The sequence below is a fragment of the Lissotriton vulgaris genome, chromosome 5 (genome assembly GCF_964263255.1).
Source record: "Lissotriton vulgaris chromosome 5, aLisVul1.2, whole genome shotgun sequence".
Taxonomy (NCBI): Eukaryota; Metazoa; Chordata; class Amphibia; order Caudata; family Salamandridae; genus Lissotriton; species Lissotriton vulgaris.
The window spans coordinates 892,473,347-892,493,536 of record NC_141693.1 but is presented as its reverse complement, the minus strand read 5'-3'; the positions used below and the strand labels follow the sequence as shown (position 1 = coordinate 892,493,536).

The window sequence follows — 20,190 nt, the reverse complement described above, 5'->3', positions numbered from 1 at the left end:
ATACTCATGGTATCACAGAGGGTTGCTGCACTTTTGAAGCCAGCTCAGGCAGAAGCTGATAAGTGGCATAACAAGTAACATTCACAGTTACTCAATATTCAACGCATAGCAGTGTCGATGGCCTGAGGTATGTTCAATACATAGAAAAAGCTTTTAATGAAACGGGGCAGGTACCTAGAAGGGCGGTTAGACTCGCTGTTCGTGATGCATAGTACATCCTTTCCATTCACTAAGCTTAGTCATCTCTATCAATATGTCCTTTCAGAAGACACTTTTCATGCTTCAAGAGGGTTTTGACTTTTCAACAAGACAAATATCTGAAACAGTTTAATGTTTAACAAGGAAGCATTTATTGAAAAAAAATGACTATCTAAATACAGTTTTAACAACTTTTTTGGACAAAACCAATTCAATCAAAGATAAAAGATATTATGTATACTAAATTAATTTTCCAATCCAGGTTTCCTTGTTGTGACATAAATGTAGTAATTAGAAGACATTGTGCTATGTACATTGTATACGTAAATTATTGTTATGTATTTCTATTTCAAATTCAAAACAGCTTTCTCGATTCTTTATCGTGCATTTTCCAAAATGTTACTGTACTGTCATAAAGGCGCCGAATAAAGGCGTTGGGCAAAAGGTGTAGAGTTTTGTAAACAGTCTTGGTTGATAACTTGCAGTTGCTGCGTCTTGTTTAGTAAGCATTCTGATTGCAGTAACCTAAATTAACAAAATAACAGAAAACAGATAAAGTTAAACAGATCAAGAATTCCCAACATGTGCACGATTACAAATTAGACTCCTTTCTCAAGGTAATAAAATCAATCAGGTAAATTTAACAATATTATGAAATGTACACACAAACCGTGCATCTCCTTTACTCACTAGGACATTGTAAATGGTACAAATTTACCTCCAGTTGTGCTTTACAAGCATTTCAACTAACTAAAAGACAACACAAAGTTGTGTCATCATATTTCAGAGTCGGTAGACGGTCCCTTTCCCTCGGGGATAAAATGTTTGCTGAAGAAAAATGCCCGCACAACTTTATGGAGTTTAACTTATTGTATTGTAGGTATTGTGGAGTGCTTCAAAGCCTACAAATCCTATACACAGTGATGCAAAATCAACTACTTACATTTACTGAGTGGTTCCTAACAGGTGGGTTTAATAAAAAGATGAATATTGTGCAGACCCAGAACAGATTACAGTCCGTATCAAAACAATGCATGTCATTATGATATATAGTCTGTACATCCGAATCCAGGATGTGCAAACTGATTAATGCCAAAGTGACACCAGGTGTTGATAGAATATCCATGCCAAGAGTGGTTGCTCATAACACACCTTCTACTCATTTATGTGCACAATATGTTGATGGTCACTTTTGTTTCCTTAACGTTAAGAGATTGTGCTTGCTGACAACACTTAATTAAGGGCAACATGCATTGCTTTCTGCATTCTTATAATTACTCTTTTCGGCGACGTGGGCTCCAAATGAGAGGGTATTATCATCAAGACTTATCCTCAGAATTATTGGCTAACTGACAAGAAGAACAAGGTCAGTTTCTCTGTGGGGCACACCATCTTGCCACAAATAAGTGGCAATCTTCATTGTTCTGAGTCCAGGTCTTCCTTGTCACAGACACCTTTTAGCAAGTCTTTGCCACGTCCATTGTCTAGATTGAGTCAAAAATAAAACTATTGTCTCCCTTTACCTCACTCCTATGGGTTGCTACTTCTGTTTCTGCCATCAGAAAGGGTACTGCTGTTCTGACATTCTCCCGATTCATGCAAGGCACCACACTTAGTAGAGAGCAATATAGACGTGGAGAAGAAGGAAATTCCAGGACTAATATGAGGAAGACCTCAAATTGGATTAAAAAAGATTGGAAGTAAGAAATTGGGACACTTGCTCGTTATCCATCATCACAGGCCTACTGAAGAGTTTGGAAATCCTGGAACAGTCAATGTGTACCAAAAGGAATGAGAACAAAACCTAGGTATCCAAATTTTACCCGTACATGCTGGTCTTACAATCCCAAAATGCCGAGAGCCAAGGGCTGATTTCATGCCATGGAATTCTCAATTGGACTCTTCACACCCTGTAGCCTACACTTCCTGTTCCAGGGCCACAAGAAGACCAATCCGATTAGAGTAATGCCTAACCACAGAAAGCTCTTGGACCAGCCTTTGCAGAGGAAAAGACAAGGAACATAAGGGACCTGTTACGACTGTCCACTGAAAGTTTTTCAGCCATTACGCTATAAAGATAAAAGCCTACAAAAAACAGACTAGAAATACAGTGTCAGACTTTCAGAAGTTCATGTATTCCCCTTTTTTAATTTACATAACGTACCACAGTTTAGCAGAAACCGAGTGCTGTAATGACATCCTAACTGTACGGTATTTAACTGAAGAGTCAGAGAAGGACAGAAAGCTGAATTGTGACCTGTAATCTTTAAGATTGGAATAATGATGCAATCACTTATATCACAAACACCCTCGGCTATCTGTGCAGGATGAAAGGGAGGTGCCCCATAGTGAACCAGATGAGGTCACCCAGAAGCAAAACACCCACAGCCTACCTGGGTAGCCATCTCAGGACACACTGCTGCAGCAGTTACATTAATGCAGTAATCTTACTAAGTAAACTCTTAAGAATTGAAAATAACAATATGTAGCGATATGAAAGGATACATCATGGACAGAAAGATATATCACTCTACAATAGGGATACTCAACTGTAGGAGGCTATAGCAAGTCACTCCACAGCAGGGTTGATTGATGAACAATGATGCATTTATTTGCTGTCAGACCACAGAAGATGATGGTCTGTCTTCTCACCAGCCCAATAGGCCAAACTGACCTAGCCTGAATCTGGTGACCTCAATGGAATGCCAGGGTCATTACTTTGGTGTCATCAAGTTCCACCTAGACCTCACATTATAACACATACCCTCTCTTTCCTTCAATAGTGTGAAATGAAAACAAAACAAATGTACTTAACATATACACTATTGCAAAACGTGCAGGATAATTTGAAATCCTATACCATGAAGTGTAAAATAACCCATCCCCTGCACCCATAGAGATATCATCCTTCAATACTCTAGAGCTTTATCCTGAGCTACGCATAAACTCAGTCTCACTCTTCAACATCATGCCACTCCACTAATTTTCCTCATCAACCTCAGGGTGTAGAACCATACTCCTCCTATAGTTCACATACAAGGCTGCTCTTTTAGTGTTCCATCTTGGCTATTAAACAACTGGACACCCTTCACACCAATGAGTTGTTATCATCCTCCAAAGTTTAACATACCATGCCCTATCTACCAACTCAACTCCTAACCGTTACCTGCTTAACTATGACCCAATCGCCAACCTCCAACCATCTGGTGCCTTTGCGTTGTTTCATAGTAATTCATGCTCCTTCTTCAACCACAGATACATTTCAACCAATCAGGAACCATTTTAGTTTTTCCTTATCTTTCTCTCATTATACTGAAAGGAGTGCCTCCAGTGAAACTGTTAACTCAAGAGCAATGAGCCCATATTTTTTCCAAAACAGCCCTCTCCACATCCAACTTGCTTTTTAGCACCATCTCAATGACTCATTTACACAAGCGGTTAACTTTTTCAACAATACACCAATTTACTCGTAGATAATGAACTAATGTTCTGCAATATTAAATACCAGATTGCCTTAAAACTCTCCTCATTTTGGCAAATGTTAGTTGAGTAACTTTATCTGTAACTAAAATTGTAGGTATGCCTTCTCTCGTGAAACTTTTTCTCAAGACCCTGATGGTTGGCAGTATTTATTTTATTGACAAATGTAACTTCATTCCCTTTAGTGTGAACATCCACTAATACCACAGCATCCCTCAAATTACTTGGATAACAGTCCAAGGGTCAAATAAAATCTAGACACACATAATACCAAGGCATACAAGGGTCCGGTACATATTGCTGTGAGCCTTCACCCACTTTCAGTCTCTTCTCACCTTCTTTACTCACAGCTCTTTCGCACATGGCGTGGTGTTTGTTGCCCACCACCATCTGCTCTGAGTTCTGTCTATGTCTATGTGGCTCCTCTGGCAGAACTAATGAACTCTTTTGGCTTTCAGTTTTACACCTTTTACAATGACAGTCAGATCATCATACGAACGAATGGGAATCTCATTTTCTTACAGGGTGGTTTCAAATGCTTTCTAGTCGAGGTAGTTAGTCGGATGAATACCAAGTCACGTCATTTGAATTCTGATAAAATTGGTATTTGGCAACTCTTCTTGTTGGTCTCCGTTGTGGTGACCTCGGTCACTGGGAACTTGTCCCATCCCAACAACTATTGCCCAAAATATTGGAGTCATAGTTGATTTCAGAGTGCCCTTTGAATGCCATGGTATAAACCCCATGACCACCTGCTTCCTGTTTATGAAGGTGCTAGAAAAGATTCTACCTTTCATTCCTCAGACATTAATGCAGCTACAGATGCAACCAATGATCATTAGTAGGCTGGATGAATGCAGTGGCCTGTGTGTTGGTATTCCAGCCTATTTGATACATAGACTTCAGCTAATTCAGAAGGCTGCAGAGGGATTAGTACTGAGAATTAGCAAGCTTATCAACATTTCCACACATATGAAAAAAATCCATTGGCTTCCAGTACAGAAAAGAATCTGCTTCAAGGCCCTCTGTCATGAGGCCTTGTACCTGGCTCATCGTCCTACATACATTTCCTATATGTTCAAAAGATATACCCCTCCTTGGGCCACATTACAGACATGGCGCATTTTCAGTGTTTGTGCCGAGCGCACCTTTTAAAAGGTGTGTTCAGCGCATACAATGAAAATGTGCCCTATTATGATGAATGCACTGCACCCAGGGCAGCTGCGAGTTCGCGCTAAGCTGCGGGAAGCGCATTCGGTGAAAAATGGAGCGGCTGCTTTACATCTGCTTCGTGTTTTCACAGTGGAGGCGGCAACCCTCCAGCACTTTGAAGGGGAATTAGAGATCCCCGTGGAGGCAGGTGCAGTCAGTGACTGCACACATCTGCAAGGGGGTGTCTGGGGGTCCACAGAAACCTCTTTCCCCCTTCCAAAGGGTTGCTCTGAGGGGGCGGACTCTCAGCGCTTTCGAGCGCTTAACAAGTCCATTTAACATAACATTTATTGGAATTCCAGATATTTCTTGAAAAGTGGAATCTTGCCCCAGGTTTGTTACAGATTTCTGGGGTGGAGTCAGCCCTGGCTGGAATACTCAGAATTTTATAAGCCCTGTGACTGCCATTAGCCCTGTGGCTGCCATTAGATGCAACTTCTGCACGGGCTATGGCAAAGTTTTTGTTTTTAGAATATCGTCAATTTCGATGGAGAGTCTTTGAATAATAAACTATCAATTAGGAGGAAAGATAGAAATCTGTGATCTATCAGGCAGGACCATGTATTAAGACTGAAGAGCATAAAAACCCTTAGGGCAGAAAAAGTTTTTGAAGTTCCAGTTTGAGGACTATCAACACTACTTTCTAAATAGCAAAGTAAAAACTGACCTAAGCCTTTAAGGACAACAGAATAGTAGTTGCTGAAAATAAAATATTCCTAATTGCATAAAATAAAATATTATTAAGAGCTTGAGTGCAGTATACGCACTTGCAATGCAAACCTTCTTTCTACAGTCTTTTATCACACGTGGTCCCAGGTGTAAATTACCGAAATGGCTGTATTTCTCGGCTCTTTCAATTACTTTAATCAAGGCAGTTTGGAAGCTAATTAGTGGCAGATACCCATGTCTAGAGGTGTTGTGTCTGGTGACAAGTGACAGGTGAAATAGGCCTGAAAACCGCCATTTGTTGTCAGTGGCTACCAGTGGCGGCTCTCACAGGTAATGCAGTGGGGCGGTGGGGTGGGGGGCTAGTGGTGTCCGAAATTGGACGGCAAAGATTAAAGTAAAGAAATAAAACCACTTACCTTGCGCTCGCTGCATCGCCGAGTCGGCGATGTGGCGAGTGCAAGACAATGTTAGTGGTTTTATTTATTTTATTTCTTTACTTTCACATTTGCCGTCGTATGTCGAACTCCACTACCAACCCAGCCTGCCCTGACCCCACCGTGCCTCACCGCCCCACAGCGTTACTTCTGCGAGCCGCCACTGGTGGCTACTAACAATCTGTTATTCACACTCCTGGCCTCTTTGAGACGCAATGGCCAGCAGGGAAGAACAGTATTTTTAAGAGGCCCTGACTGCATCCACATGCCAACATATGAGTCAACATGGCATGCAGTGAAGTTGTTTTGGGTGATGGCCAGATAGTCAGTGTAGACTAACAACACTGTTTAACTTTGGGTCTGACATCATGTCACGAGATGTGAATGCCCGTTTGCCAGTCTCCTGTTGCGTCTCCCACTCCTGTGACCTATTTGTCCACACACTACAGGCACTGTACTTTCTTTAATGATGTGGCAGAGCCAGGCTTAAATAGATTTATATTCTTGAAGAAAAAAAGCATTTCTTAACAGTGAAGAGTCCAAGTCTACAGGCAAACCTTTCGAAGACAGCCAAACAGTCAACATGAAACCTCCCCATGTGCGCATGTGCACCAGAGCATGAGCACAGAACACACACCTGATGCTTGACAGAGAGAACAAGAGTCATTTGGAAACATTGGAACTGCCGAGACCTTTCTTAATAAGACTCAGCAAAGAAATAACACAGGGAATACAAAAAAATTATGGAAGTGAATAACAACAACCCGTCCTAACTGCGATGCTTAAATATAAACCTTCTCCTCAATAGATTTTCACAAACGGCCAACAGGAATCCCAACTGAGAAAACCCTTACGAAGCTCCTGATGTAGAAATTGTCAATAATATTAATATAGTCAGGTTTTAACACTGACTACTGTCATTTGTACACTACTTTAAACATTCTCAAACGTTTGGGAGAACAATTGACTGAAACACTTTTTCCAGTGCTCATTACTTCAAATCTCCTGCGGAAGAGACAGTCATACTAAGAGGTGACATTTCTGGGAATCTATGGGAGTTCTGACAGTCAGGGGGCTGACTTTGGGACCTGGGGTTTCATCATGGCTTCTGTAATTGACCAAACTCGTGTAACTCTGGGCAAATCCCTCTATCCACCTGCGAGTAAAAAGTTTAAATATTTGAAAGGCAATATAAGTGTCCACTTGATGTACATAGATATTACATTGCCTACCAATACTGCTATTTACTGAAGAGTATTATGTTGGTTTCTGAAGGATTTGTGCTATATAAAATACAATACATATATATGCTAACTCCAAGCCTAGACTGGCCACATTGGACACTGGTCCGGCGTCTGTAGGTTGGCACCTACTTTTTGAAATGGGTGGCTAGTCCATCCAGGCCTAGGGTACATTACACAATATACAAGTACGACTTGCTGCTGCAGGAAAACAATGTTGTTGGGAACTGCACTTGGGTACTGCAGCAGACCTAAAGTATTGCAACATTTAAATAGTTTCTCTAGGGAATTCTAATAAAACCTCCATGCATATACCTCTTCAGACACTATATCTGAAAAATTGCCCTGTAACAGGAATCACTCTGTCCCATTAAAAATATCTTGGAGGCGAACCTCCCCAAATCCTTATTGCTCATTGAAATGTGGTCCATTATCACAAAATGTTCCATAGCTGCTTTTATCGCTTACTCCAACCATGGCACAATGCTCCCAAATAAAGGCTTCAATTTGTCAAAATAAAAGATATTCCAAAACAAATGCTTACCATTATGAACTACAACTCTGTACTTCCTTTCCAAACACAGAACTTCCTGCCACTTCCGCACAATTTGTCTTGCCTCTGGGGTCAACCCGTTCGGATCCCTGGAGAACACGAAAGAGTAGCTGTCAAGGCAGGTGCCATCATACTCGTTCTTCTTGCGGCAGGCATAGTGGATTGCGTATGTGTCGTAATCAGTGTCCACCACCCAGTGAGGGTCATCTGCAAAACAAAAAAGGGGCATTTACAAATCACAGAGGTGAACAGCAGGTTTGTGATCAACAAAATGCAGTAACAATGTCTGTTTGAACCAGCAACTGGGACTGGCTGTGCACTTGGAAACTCACTCTGTGCCCAATTCAAGGTAAAGTTAGACCTGAAGTCTACATTTAGAACGGAGGTCTAAGTTGAGACCATGAAGTCCAAGACCCAATTCACAAAGGTAAACTTAAACCTGAAGTCTAAGTTTACCTTTGTGAATTGGGCCCTCAGAAGTAAATACTATTACAAATGTAAATATAAACAAATTGCTAAACTCACAAAGAGAACATCACGTGTTGCTAAGAAAAATGCACATTGACTGAGTTCAGGGAATAGCTATGTGTGTCCCAAGCAGGACTAGAGACAGGGGGATGTTTGAGTTAGAACATAGGTCTGGTCCATCTGGGTCTTCCATGAGTAGCCTTATGATTCTACTGAAAAAAATGGTGCACTGATCAACCCTTACATAATTCTAAAAATCTCTCCACAACGTCAGTGTAACCATGCATGACCACACTATGTGGAGAAAAGATCAACGCTACCTTCTAGGAACTAGGGCAGGTGGATAAATCAAATTACTCATCTTACGTATACACTCTCAAGGGACTAAAACTACTGAAATATTTTATATGCCACCATTTTAGGCTTCTCCTTTTCCATTCCTAACCAGAGCTAGTATCCTTTTTAACCTTACATTCAAGTTTAAACTATACCTGGTGAAGGAAAACTATAATACTCCAAGCCTCAGTCCAAAGCTAGCAAACCCTAATAGAAAATCAGCAGGCATGATTTAGGTCTTCTTTAAATATGACATGAGTTTGGCGTAGGAAGACAGGAGTTCAATAAATATCTACAATTCTGGCACTTTCAGCACAAACATTTTCTGGTTCCCTCAGCTTGGACAGAATCAGATGTGGTAATTACGAACATGTGTTGTTGGTCTTCAAAGGCATGGGGATTGAAGAATATTTGGTATTTATGGCCACAAAAGTAAAAGAGAGTAGAGTATTACGCCAACTTTAAATTACTCAAAGCTGGGTTACTTGCTACAGTGAAATTGAGCAATAATAAATCCAGCTCCCCTCACTCTGCTGCTTCCCTGACTTAGATTTGTTGATCAATCCACTAGCTAAGTGACACCCTTAGTCTCGCTTGACCTTTTAATCAGCAACGCTTTGTAAGGTATTTTTGAGTCCATGCCTGTAATTCTACGTCATCAGATTCAAAGTAGTTTCGCAGTTTTACCTTTCTCATTACATGCAGCAACGATTTATTTCATAGTACTCTTTGTGTTTAGGGTGAAATGTAAACAAGACAAATGAAAGCATTCTATAAGAATGCAAGAAACAAATGTAAGTGAAATTGTCAGCATTTATCAAATTAATGATTTGTTTGTATACACCAGTGTTCAACGGCAAGCAGTTGTGAAAGTGACTTTAAGTAAGCCTTAGGGCACTTGCAATGTTGTCAAACTATAAACACCATTAAGATGTAGTTGCAGAAAGTATGTACATGCTGGATTGCCTTTAGATTAAAGTATGAAGCTGTACGTTTACTCAACATGGTACGGTGAATTATACCCATCCGAAGTACCCAGGGCAATAGTAAATTGCTCAGACATGTCACGCAGTGCCTCAGACTCAAATGGCACCTGGTCTATCACTTACTACCTGCATAAACATCTCGTCCCTCAAATGCAGTACAGAAAGAGGCAGAAATTGCCTTATTTGTCTCATAAATTGTTTTCCGGCTTCCCTCTGTCAGGAGTGAGTGTGAGTTCCTCATTGGGTCGTTTTCTTCTGTTCATTTTGGTACTTCTAGTCAAGGGTATATAATGGCAAAACACTGCAAGTACCAGAATGCAAATAATTAAAAAATAGGGTTGAGTGAGCTGTCATGGGAAATTTTGGGATCACTCCGAAAGGCTGTATGTCAAAATATCAAGAGTATGCACCTGCACTTTTATGGACTGTTATGTTATATAATAGCATTTTTATAATGCACACAGCTACTCAGAAGAGTGTCCCGACGCGAACCCAGTATGAAGAGAGAGAAAAAAAGGGAAGACAGCTTAATTAAAAAGGAAAGTCTTAAGTCTCTTCCTAAAAGTGAGGGCTGGGAGCACCGTTCAGTTCGTAAAATGGGCATTCACCTATAGTCGTTGGGTGCTGTCTGTTCTGAGCTTTATGTGATGATTAGACTGTATTGCGAATGTTTGGACATGCATCGTTCTGTCCTCGTGTGTTTCCTCCCTGGGAAGATCAACTGTCAATGTGTGCTATGTCAGTACTTCTGACTGACCGCCTGTTGTCTCATGTACACTTATTATTATACTGAATGTGATAATGTGATCTGTTTCTTTTCATTTCTCTGCTCAAAATTCAAGAAAAACAAATAAACATTTTTTTTAAGTCTCTTCCTAAAAATCTTTGGATCCTGAAGGCGGCGCAAGTCAAGAGGGAGTTGATTAATGGCCACCGCTGCTGTGTATAAAAGGGAGGTGCCACCTACCCGTTTAAAGCGGAATCTGGGAGTGCAGGCCATTAGCAGTGTGGAAGAGCGAAGCTGCCTAGCAGGAGCATAGAACCAAAATCGCTTCCTCAGGTACACCGGGCCGAGCCCATGGGAGGGCAGCATTTGCCATTACCAAGGGCTTAAATTTCACCCGTAGGTTTACTGGTAACCAGTGCAGGTTTCGAAGTTACTGCCTGACGCTGACCCTCTTAGGGAGGTTAATAAGGGTTCTGGCAGCAGCATTTTGAACTACCTGGAACTTATCCAGTAGATAGCCGGCAGACCAATATACATGCATTGGCATAGTCAATGCGTGTGGTAATGAGTGCTCGGGTGACCGTTTCCCTTGAGGAAAGAGGCAATAATGGCAAAAAATGTTTAAGTGCTTTCAAGATGCAAAAGCAGATACCAGTCAACTTGTTGATTGGAGGGCCGAAGCTGGGCTTTTTGTCAAGCCAGATCCCTAAGTTCTTAGTAGCTTGACCCCTTGGTGAAGGCCGAGGAGACTAATCTGGCCAGAAGGAGTGCCAGAACTGAGGAGGAAAGTTAACGAAGAAAAGAATCTCGGTTTTATCCTCGTTACATTTAAACTGGGCCGCAGTCAGCCAATGGAAGACTGCTGTCAGACAAATTTTGACATGGGAAGAGGACGACTCATTTTTCTTTCAAGTGAAAAGAAGCTGGGTGTCATCAGCATATGCAATGACTTTAGCACCCTAGTCTTCCACCATCCAAATGAGGGGAGACATAAAGATGTCTAACAACAGAGGGCTGAAGACCGACCCTTGCGGAACCCCTGTCATCAGATTCTGGGGGTTGGCCATAAAAGGAGAGATCCAGACTTGCTGAGTTCTATCCTCAAGGAAGCTATTGCCCAAAGTTGGACCCATGATTAGAATAGGCACTGAGGCAAGAATTATCAGGTCCGAGGAAATTGAGCCGAAGACCCGGGGAGGCGGGAATTGAACCCTGGTCCCAGGCCAGACCTCTGCATCAGGGTCTGCCACTTGATAACCACAGTATTAAATATTTGGGGGGTGTGAACACGTATGCAGTATTACCGCAGCATCCATAAGCAGGGGTGTGGTTACTCCCAGTTTGAGCATGCTTGTCCCCACCAGACCCACATTCAGCCCTATGAGTATCTGTGAGATATTGAATGAATGAAATGAATTTGTACAGCGCACTTATACCCTGAGGTGTCTTACCGCTCTTACGCATACCGATGTGGAACCCTTCCTGGCTTTTCCCTGTGAAAATGCCCACTCTTGGGCACCCCCAAGGTGAAGCCAGGCATCCCAGCGCTGTTGGGGAGAGGAGATTAAGCAAGCTATTGCCCAAAGTTGGACCCATGATTAGAATAGGCACTGAGGCAATAATTATCAGGTCCGAGGAAATTGAGCCCAAGACCCGTTGAGGCGGGAATTGAACCCTGGTCCCGGGCCAGACCTCTGCATCAGGGTCTGCCACTCTAACCATTGAGCCACACTTCTCCACAATATATTGGAGACTTAGGGGCCTCTAACCACATTGTGCATGGGGTTCCAATTATTTTGCATACTCAACTGCCCGAAGGGGCACTTTGAGGTGATAATATGAGACAATGGGGGAAAATCACTATGAACAGGGCACGAATCCTAAAAAAAGAAGCAGGACCTAACCAAGTTAGACAGTATGTAAGTGACATCATGGCACGTGACATCACAGCGCATGACGTCATGGGAAGTGACATCATAGGAAGTGCCCTTGCAAGAAATAACATCAGATATTAAGACCTCACACATATGTTTAGCAGGTCTATCATGAGTACATTTAAGCACATTATGAGATTTAACAAACAACATTTCCTGCATGGTTGTGACAAAAAAGTGGCACAACCTCAACACAAAATCTTAGCCTTAACTAATACATTTTGTTTTTAACTGTCACAAAGAAATTGTCAACAAGGAGAAACATGGCAGTAGATCTGTTCCGCTTAATGGGTTGAAAAGTCCCCATTTTAAAACATCTTATGGGGTTAAGGCACCTGCTGCAGAGACATCTGTTGCAGAGATCTTTGTGTACCCAGTAAATCTCAGGGAATAATAGTAATGGTGAGATAACTCTGGAGGTTCACACTTTTGCTGAAAAGATCTGTGTTTCATGTTTTATTGTCACTGTGTAATGTGTATACTATGTAAAGCACTCTAACATCCTGCAGTGGGATGAGTAGTGCTATAAACGAAATAAACTAGTGGTATTTAAATTGTTATTTGTGTAAATACTGGGACAGACCAACACATCTGACATTCTTACAGTCAAAGTCAAAATCATACCTCTCTTAAGTTCCTGTACAGAAATAACAAGTAAGTTGTGAGCCTTTGCTTGCCCTCCTCTCCATTTCCATCTAGTTGTGAAGTTCGGCTAGTGTCAAGCCAGGATCATACTGGAACAAAGGGAGGCCTGGTGGCCCCTTAACTTCGGCCTTTATCTTTGGCCCAGCTCGTGGTGAAAATAAAAAGCCCATTCCCTGCCTTCACGTTGCTGCTGGGAATGGAAAGCAGACTACATGCAGGTGCTGCTGAATGTGTCCCAGTGTCTGAAAATTACACCGAATCAAGCTCAGCATATTTCAGTGAGGGCCAACTTATTGGTAGGGCCAAGGCATCTACCCTCTGAAAATCGTGAGTAGGTGCCATGTACCCGCATGCACCCTCGACTTTTACCATGCTGTAACAGATTTATTTGATTGCAATCCCGATAGTTTTATGCAGCCGTAATTATTATATTGACAAATTCATTTAACCTCGTGGAGCTATGTCTCAACATACTCAAATGCTATTGGGTTGTGTCACATAATATAGAAATATACTGTTCACACGGGGATGGAAGGTTAACGCTAGTGTTACAGGAAACAAAAGAAGAACTAGCACTTCCTAGTTTATCTCATTGAAATGGAGGCCAGCGCTTACCGCCCGTCTCAAGGTAGGACAGGAGTCCACTGTACTCCAAGCGGAACTTTGCGGGGTCCTCTGTGTCTGTAAATTTCCCAACCATTTCAGCGCACAGCTCCAGAGTCCTGCAGGGAAAAAAAGGCATAGAAGTCAGTTCCAGGTTGAAGTGCACATATGTTAACCCATGGTGAAGCACGCCCTGAAGTTCTGGTCAAGAAACCAAGTAGACATTGAAATGACTGACCCAAAGATGATGACTCTGCCCTTGGCTGTAGCGGTCATTCTTCCATTTGCGTCCACATCATACTGGGCGACAATATTATCCAGGAGGAAGAGGCCCTCAGGGTCTTTCTTGGCCACGGCATACCATGTTCCTGCATACTGGAAAACAGAAGCAACCAGGGTGTGAGGGTAAGATAGGAGTGGAGCCAGTGGGCCATCCTGTGACCTACTGCAAGAAAAATGTGGGTTGACTGACGACGTCACCGCAGGGGACCCTCATAAGAGGGCGGCCCCTTTAGTGCCACAGGATGACACACTGGGCAGCCTAGTGTCCAGAGACCCCTTTGGGGTCCCGCTCGTCACTTCCAGCTGGGGTGGGGGGCGGGGAGAGGCATAAATTCCTCCCCCGCCCACCTGGCGGCCTCTTTGTAACCCATGGAGAGTGTGTATGACCACTAAATTGTGATGTTTATGATCCATGCGTTATGTGACGTAAATAAACTGTGCCCGTTACGCACCAGCAATGGCTCAGCAGTGGCTCCCCGTTGTGGTTACTAGAGCAAGGAGGGAGGGGTGTATGGGGATGACCGCAAGATGAATGGCGGTCGCCTGCACGTCTGGAAGGGGTTAATGTGCCCTTCTGAAGTAGAGGCAATCAAGGGGGACTTTCCTCAAGTCTCGAAACAAATCCTGGCATTGCAAGTGTGTTACAGTGCACAGCATGCATTCGGGTTGTGGGAGTCTTCTGAATTTGTCTGTGTACAGGAACATGCAATGGAAGGGTACAGCTCCAGTACAAATGCTGTGTTAGACAGTGAACACTCACCTCTGCATCATGGTGGGAGGCTGTGCGTGACCCAGGACGATCTGATTGCATGCTAGAGTGAGGAATGACACCAGTGAAAGGGCGGGCTTTGGAGGTATCGCACTGTGTTGCACTGTTTTCCCCCAGTGCAACACAGTGCAGCAAATTTGGTTGGTTTCTGCACCGCATGACAAATGAGTCGATCTGGGACTATGCATGTCTTTGAGTGATCTAAACTCCAAGTGGACAGAATGGCAACATAGAAGAAAGTGCGCCATTCTGTGGCTATGTGTGATTTCTAGTTTGGGTTTCAAAAAAGGGGGAGGCGAAAGGACACTGTTAACCACTCAAGGTAGTGGAAGGTCCAGTAGCAGCTAAGTGTCCGTACTGAGTACTAGAGATTCAAATCAAAAGGGGGGTTGCTGCACTGTTCCTGGAGAAAGAAGAGGGGGTGGGGAGAGTTATTTCCTGGCGTGACCAAGGGTGATCAATGGTACCCTGGGGCATCCATTATGTTGGATGTATTTGCCTCACACACCCCGAAGAGTGTCATGCTTCATCATCGGCGGTTGCTCCTCGTCGGGGAGGCGGTGCAATCCCCGACGGGCACACCTCAGAGAGGGGCTCTTTGGCGGAGATCTTTTTTCCAACTGCCTTTTGGTGAAGTGGGGGTATGTGGGCAGGATGGTGTGTTCCTGTGATCAGGTGGTTAAAACGTAACAAGGGGTACCGGAATCGACTTTATTCTGGGGGTCCCCTGGCTACAGTAAAAAGGTGGGGCTAGTATCCTAGGTGTCAACTAATTGTGTTGTGTGAACCTAGAAGAGACTAGAAGTGCATGTGGTCAACATGTTTCTCGCTAATGGTATCTTAACCGCGATTCTTCAGGACCAAAGTGAAAACAACAACATGCTAATATCATATGTGTTGTATTGTTACCTTAGTGGATCCTCCTATGCCTATACATAGAGAAAGGATAAGGAAACATTAATTGAACAAAAATGCAAGTCACAACAATGCCAGGGAGAAAAATATATACATATACTTACATGCTGGTGGTATTAAAGGTGATTTTACACATCCACCGCATGACAAGTGTATGGAGTGTGCAGTATAAAGGTGAAGAGCACACGCTATCATTGAGACTGTGAGTGGGACTGTGATCAGTGAGGGTGATGGTTTAAAAACATTAAAGTGTAACTTCTAGATTAAAAATGCAGCAGTCTTAATATAAATGCCTGCCTGTAGTGTGTCAGGTGTTGGGCAGGTCTTTTGCGTGTCAGGTATTGGGCAGGTCTCTTAAGCTAACACCAATTGGCAACATTATGGGCGTAGCAGCACACTATCACTGTGACCCGGATCAAGACATATGCAGTAACACGTTTAAGGTAAACTACTCACCTACTGGTCATATGTAAGAGGCCACATGAGTGATCGGCAGGGCTGGACTACAGAGCTGTGCCCTAAAGGTGTGGCTGGAGTAGGGGTAGAAAAAACGCGGTCAGGAAAACGTGTTTCCCTGCATAAGTATAGGTGGACTACATAACACAAAGAAAGCGGGATTGGACCTCGTGGCTCACCCTCTACCCAGCGCCAAACACACTCACCTTAAATCTTCCGAGTCCGAGTGTTGTAACCTACCCATTCCCGCCGAGCTCGAGTAGATGTGTGAGCTCGGCGGCGAGGGTTATTTAAACAACACCGGACGACCTGTGTGATGCGTTAGGTCACCACCCCCTGTTCAGGTCACGTGTGTGGAGCCGAGTGCGTGGCGGCAACCTTAAGGTGAGTGTGTTTGGCGCTGTGTTTGGCCCTGCCGATCACTCATGTGGCCTCTTACATATGACCAGTAGGTGAGTAGGTTACCTTAAACGTGTTACTGCATATGTCTTGATCCGGGTCACAGTGATAGTGTGCTGCTACGCCCATAATGTTGCCAATTGGTGTTAGCTTAAGAGACCTGCCCAATACCTGACACGCAAAAGACCTGCCCAACACCTGACACACTACAGGCAGGCATTTATATTAAGACTGCTGCATTTTTAATCTAGAAGTTACACTTTAATGTTTTTAAACCATCACCCTCACTGATCACAGTCCCACTCACAGTCTCAATGATAGCGTGTGCTCTTCACCTTTATACTGCACACTCCATACACTTGGCATGCGGTGGATGTGTAAAATCACCTTTAATACCACCAGCATGTAAGTATATGTATATATTTTTCTCCCTGGCATTGTTGTGACTTGCATTTTTGTTCAATTAATGTTTCCTTATCCTTTCTCTATGTATAGGCATAGGAGGATCCACTAAGGTAACAATACAACACATATGATATTAGCATGTTGTTGTTTTCACTTTGGTCCTGAAGAATCGCGGTTAAGATACCATTAGCGAGAAACATGTTGACCACATGCACTTCTAGTCTCTTCTAGGTTCACACAACATAATTAGTTGACACCTAGGATACTAGCCCCACCTTTTTACTGTAGCCAGGGGACCCCCAGAATAAAGTCGATTCCGGTACCCCTTGTTACGTTTTAACCACCTGATCACAGGAACACACCATCCTGCCCACATACCCCCACTTCACCAAAAGGCAGTTGGAAAAAAGATCTCCGCCAAAGAGCCCCTCTCTGAGGTGTGCCCGTCGGGGATTGCACCGCCTCCCCGACGAGGAGCAACCGCCGATGATGAAGCATGACACTCTTCGGGGTGTGTGAGGCAAATACATCCAACATAATGGATGCCCCAGGGTACCATTGATCACCCTTGGTCACGCCAGGAAATAACTCTCCCCACCCCCTCTTCTTTCTCCAGGAACAGTGCAGCAACCCCCCTTTTGATTTGATTTCTAGTTTGGACAGACACGATGCCTTGAAAGAAACTAGAGAATGCATTGTTTCTAATTTCTACGACAGACATATATATACGAGGAAGTGTGGCCTAACAACCAGAGCTGTAGACAATTTAAACGGGAGAACTAGGTTCCAGTCCTGGCCTCTGGTCAGTCAATATCCTACGATTTTGAGAAAATAAGAAAGGTATTGAGTCTAAAACGAAAAAAAATCTGACCCTGTGTAATGTAATCTGGTGCTCTTATAATACTCTCCAATGGCTTAGGGCTGAGTTTGCACTATTTAAAACTGAAAAATAAAATTATATCTGATACTATTCTCGAAAAATGACTGCGTTGTGACCATGAAAAGAACACGCTGCAGAGTGACTATATACGATCTCTCTTGTAGAGGCAGATACTGCCATAAAGGAAATGAGAAGACCTGACCACTTGAACAGGCAGACAGACAGAATGCCACATAGGAGAAACAACACTCTGCATACATGGCCACTCCGGTGAATGAGGCATTGCATTACCATCAACAACACAGAAGCAGTCGGACGGGAGGGGTAACATAACGTGTATTTGTAAAGCGCACATTCACCCATAGGCCTCTTGGCGCTGAATAATAGATGCTTATTGTTACTCAACTTAATGGTACTCATTTTATCGACCTCAGATGGATGAAAGGCTGAGGGGACCCGCCAGGATTTGAACCAGTGACCATGAGGTCAAACACAGGTTGTATTAGTCCACTGAGCCACCAAACCTGGCTTCTAGGGTGCAAGCCGTGTTGTCTACCGGAGCCCCTCAGAAGAGACATGTGGGCTTAGAGAATGGTGTGAGCTAAGAGGGCCGAGCCACCAACAAGACTGCGAGGGAGAGGCAGAGGAAGGAAAGGCGGGTCGGATGTTACCTCACAGGCGGCATACGTCATGTTGCAAAGTCATAACTTACATAGCATAACAAATACCATAAAACAGCATTATAGCATTTACCATTAACGTGTAACATTATCTGGGGAGTTATGGGTGTCAGTGAAAAAAGATAAAATACACCCCTCGCTCCCAGCTAGGTAGTACAAGTCAGCTATGGCTGTAATGCACTAGACCGTATTCACCATTGGGCCCTGGTGTCGCTGCGCCTGCTGCACTAACAACAGCAACGTCCCTGGTTAAACATACAAGAGTACATGGCATAAAAGACACATATATATAACATAACATATAACACACAGCCCCACAGAGACGGCCCTCATCATACATACCCGCTCTCGGTCGAAGTTCTGCTTGACCGGGAAGTGGTCCACGGTGCAGTCCCTTTCCGCCAGGCAGGTGCCCAGGAAACCCAGGGCCAGCAGGAGCCCACACGCCTTCATGTCCATCTTGCTGACGTCACAACCGCGTTCTCAGAGAAGACACCCCTGGAACGAAAGACAGACCAGTTACTCGACTACTGGGAAGCCTCTGGAGAAGGGTCAGCACCAATACACGTCTGGTGATTGTGAAACGCAGGAGGGCCTGGACTGACTGCCCCATCTGCTGAGATAGAAATCTCAACAATTCCAGCCTGAAGCGAGCCTGGCTCTACTGCCCCTCTGTTTACAAGGGAATTGCATCGTCCTGTCATAAATACTAATTTGTGACTAATGTTTCCTCAACCCCTTCGGTCTTTCAAAAGTAGGGCCTATCAGAAAAGCTATGTCTCTGACACGTTGCTGATTTCCCCCACCTGCAGCAGGCCTCTCAGAGGACCGGTGCGTCAGGAAGTCTCTAGATTACTTCACAAATCACTGCTTGAGTGACCCTGCGCACTTTCCTTTTAATGCAGCACTGTCACTCCTTGGAGCGGCGCTTGAGTGACCCTGCGCACTTTTCTTAAATACAGCACTGTCACTCCTTGGAGAGGAGCTTGAGGAGCTCTGCGCACTTCTCCAGGGCAGCTCTGTCACTCCTGCTCCTTGGAGTGAAGCTTAAGAGACCCTGCACACTTAGTGCAGTCCTGTCACTTCTAAAAGTGCAGTGTAAGGCACTTTCTCCCGTGCAGCTGGCACTCCTACTCCGTGGAGTGGAGCATAAGAGGCCACTGCAGCTCTGCCACTCCATATAGACCGAAGCTTTAGTGACCCTGAATTCCCACTTTCGTCCTACAGAGTACATTCCAAGAGTCTTTCGTAGATGAACCCACAATAACCCCGAAATAACGGCTAAAAGATCTTCTGAGCTTCCTTCTGCTGGGACGGTCACTATGGCGCTGTCTTCCATCCTCCCTCACCCCTTGGGCCCCAATCCTGCTTTAAAAGACAGCTTCAGTCAGTCAGCCACTGCAGTTCTCTTCATAAACAAACGCGGTCCCTTACAGAGCCGTCGGCGCGCGAGAGAGTCAGGCTTCCCAGCTGCGTACAGATGTGCAGGCAGCCAGCCCAGCGCGCGCGAGCTTTATATACAGCGGCGCGCGCTGCGGCCGTTTCATAAGCTGGAGGAGGGGGGTGGGGGGATCTGGGGGGGCAGGGGTTGGAGCCAGGCTGGGGGGTCCTGAGTCGAGGAGCCGCCGCAGCCGCCAGAGTTGGCAGAGGGCCCAACTCAACAAGCTTGCATAACGGCTCGGGTTGCACTTTAACCCCGTCCCAAAAACAGCAGGGAGCCGCGGCCCTCACCGCGCGGGCACTTGTTGGAACAAACAGTAATGCACGCCTGGGGATGGAATGGGACCCTCGTGGCGCCGCCTCACCCAGGTGCTCTGACGAAGGTCGTGTGGGGGAGGGTGGGAAGCCTAACTCAGGCTCCCAGACCCCTACACATACCACACAGACCAACCCAGAGAGTGGGACAGCATCCCTACCG

General features: G+C 44.3%; 1 protein-coding gene across 2 annotated transcripts; it reads right to left on the bottom strand.

Moving 5' to 3' along the window:
* Positions 1-326: 326 nt before the first annotated feature.
* RBP4 (retinol binding protein 4) lies at positions 327-19,766 on the bottom strand. Of its 2 annotated transcripts, none has more exons than XM_086922482.1 (6): positions 19,622-19,766; positions 18,615-18,770; positions 13,725-13,861; positions 13,499-13,605; positions 7,779-7,994; positions 327-723 (listed from the first exon to the last, which is right to left on the bottom strand). In XM_086922482.1, exons 2-6 carry the CDS (start codon positions 18,729-18,731, stop codon positions 698-700), a joined length of 603 nt encoding a protein of 200 aa, XP_086778608.1. In that variant the 5' UTR covers positions 18,732-18,770; positions 19,622-19,766; the 3' UTR covers positions 327-697. The 2 variants fall into 2 exon arrangements, with proteins under 2 accessions (XP_086778608.1, XP_086778607.1); XM_086922481.1 differs by having other exon boundaries at positions 19,707-19,766.
* Between the last annotated feature and the right edge of the window lie 424 nt (positions 19,767-20,190).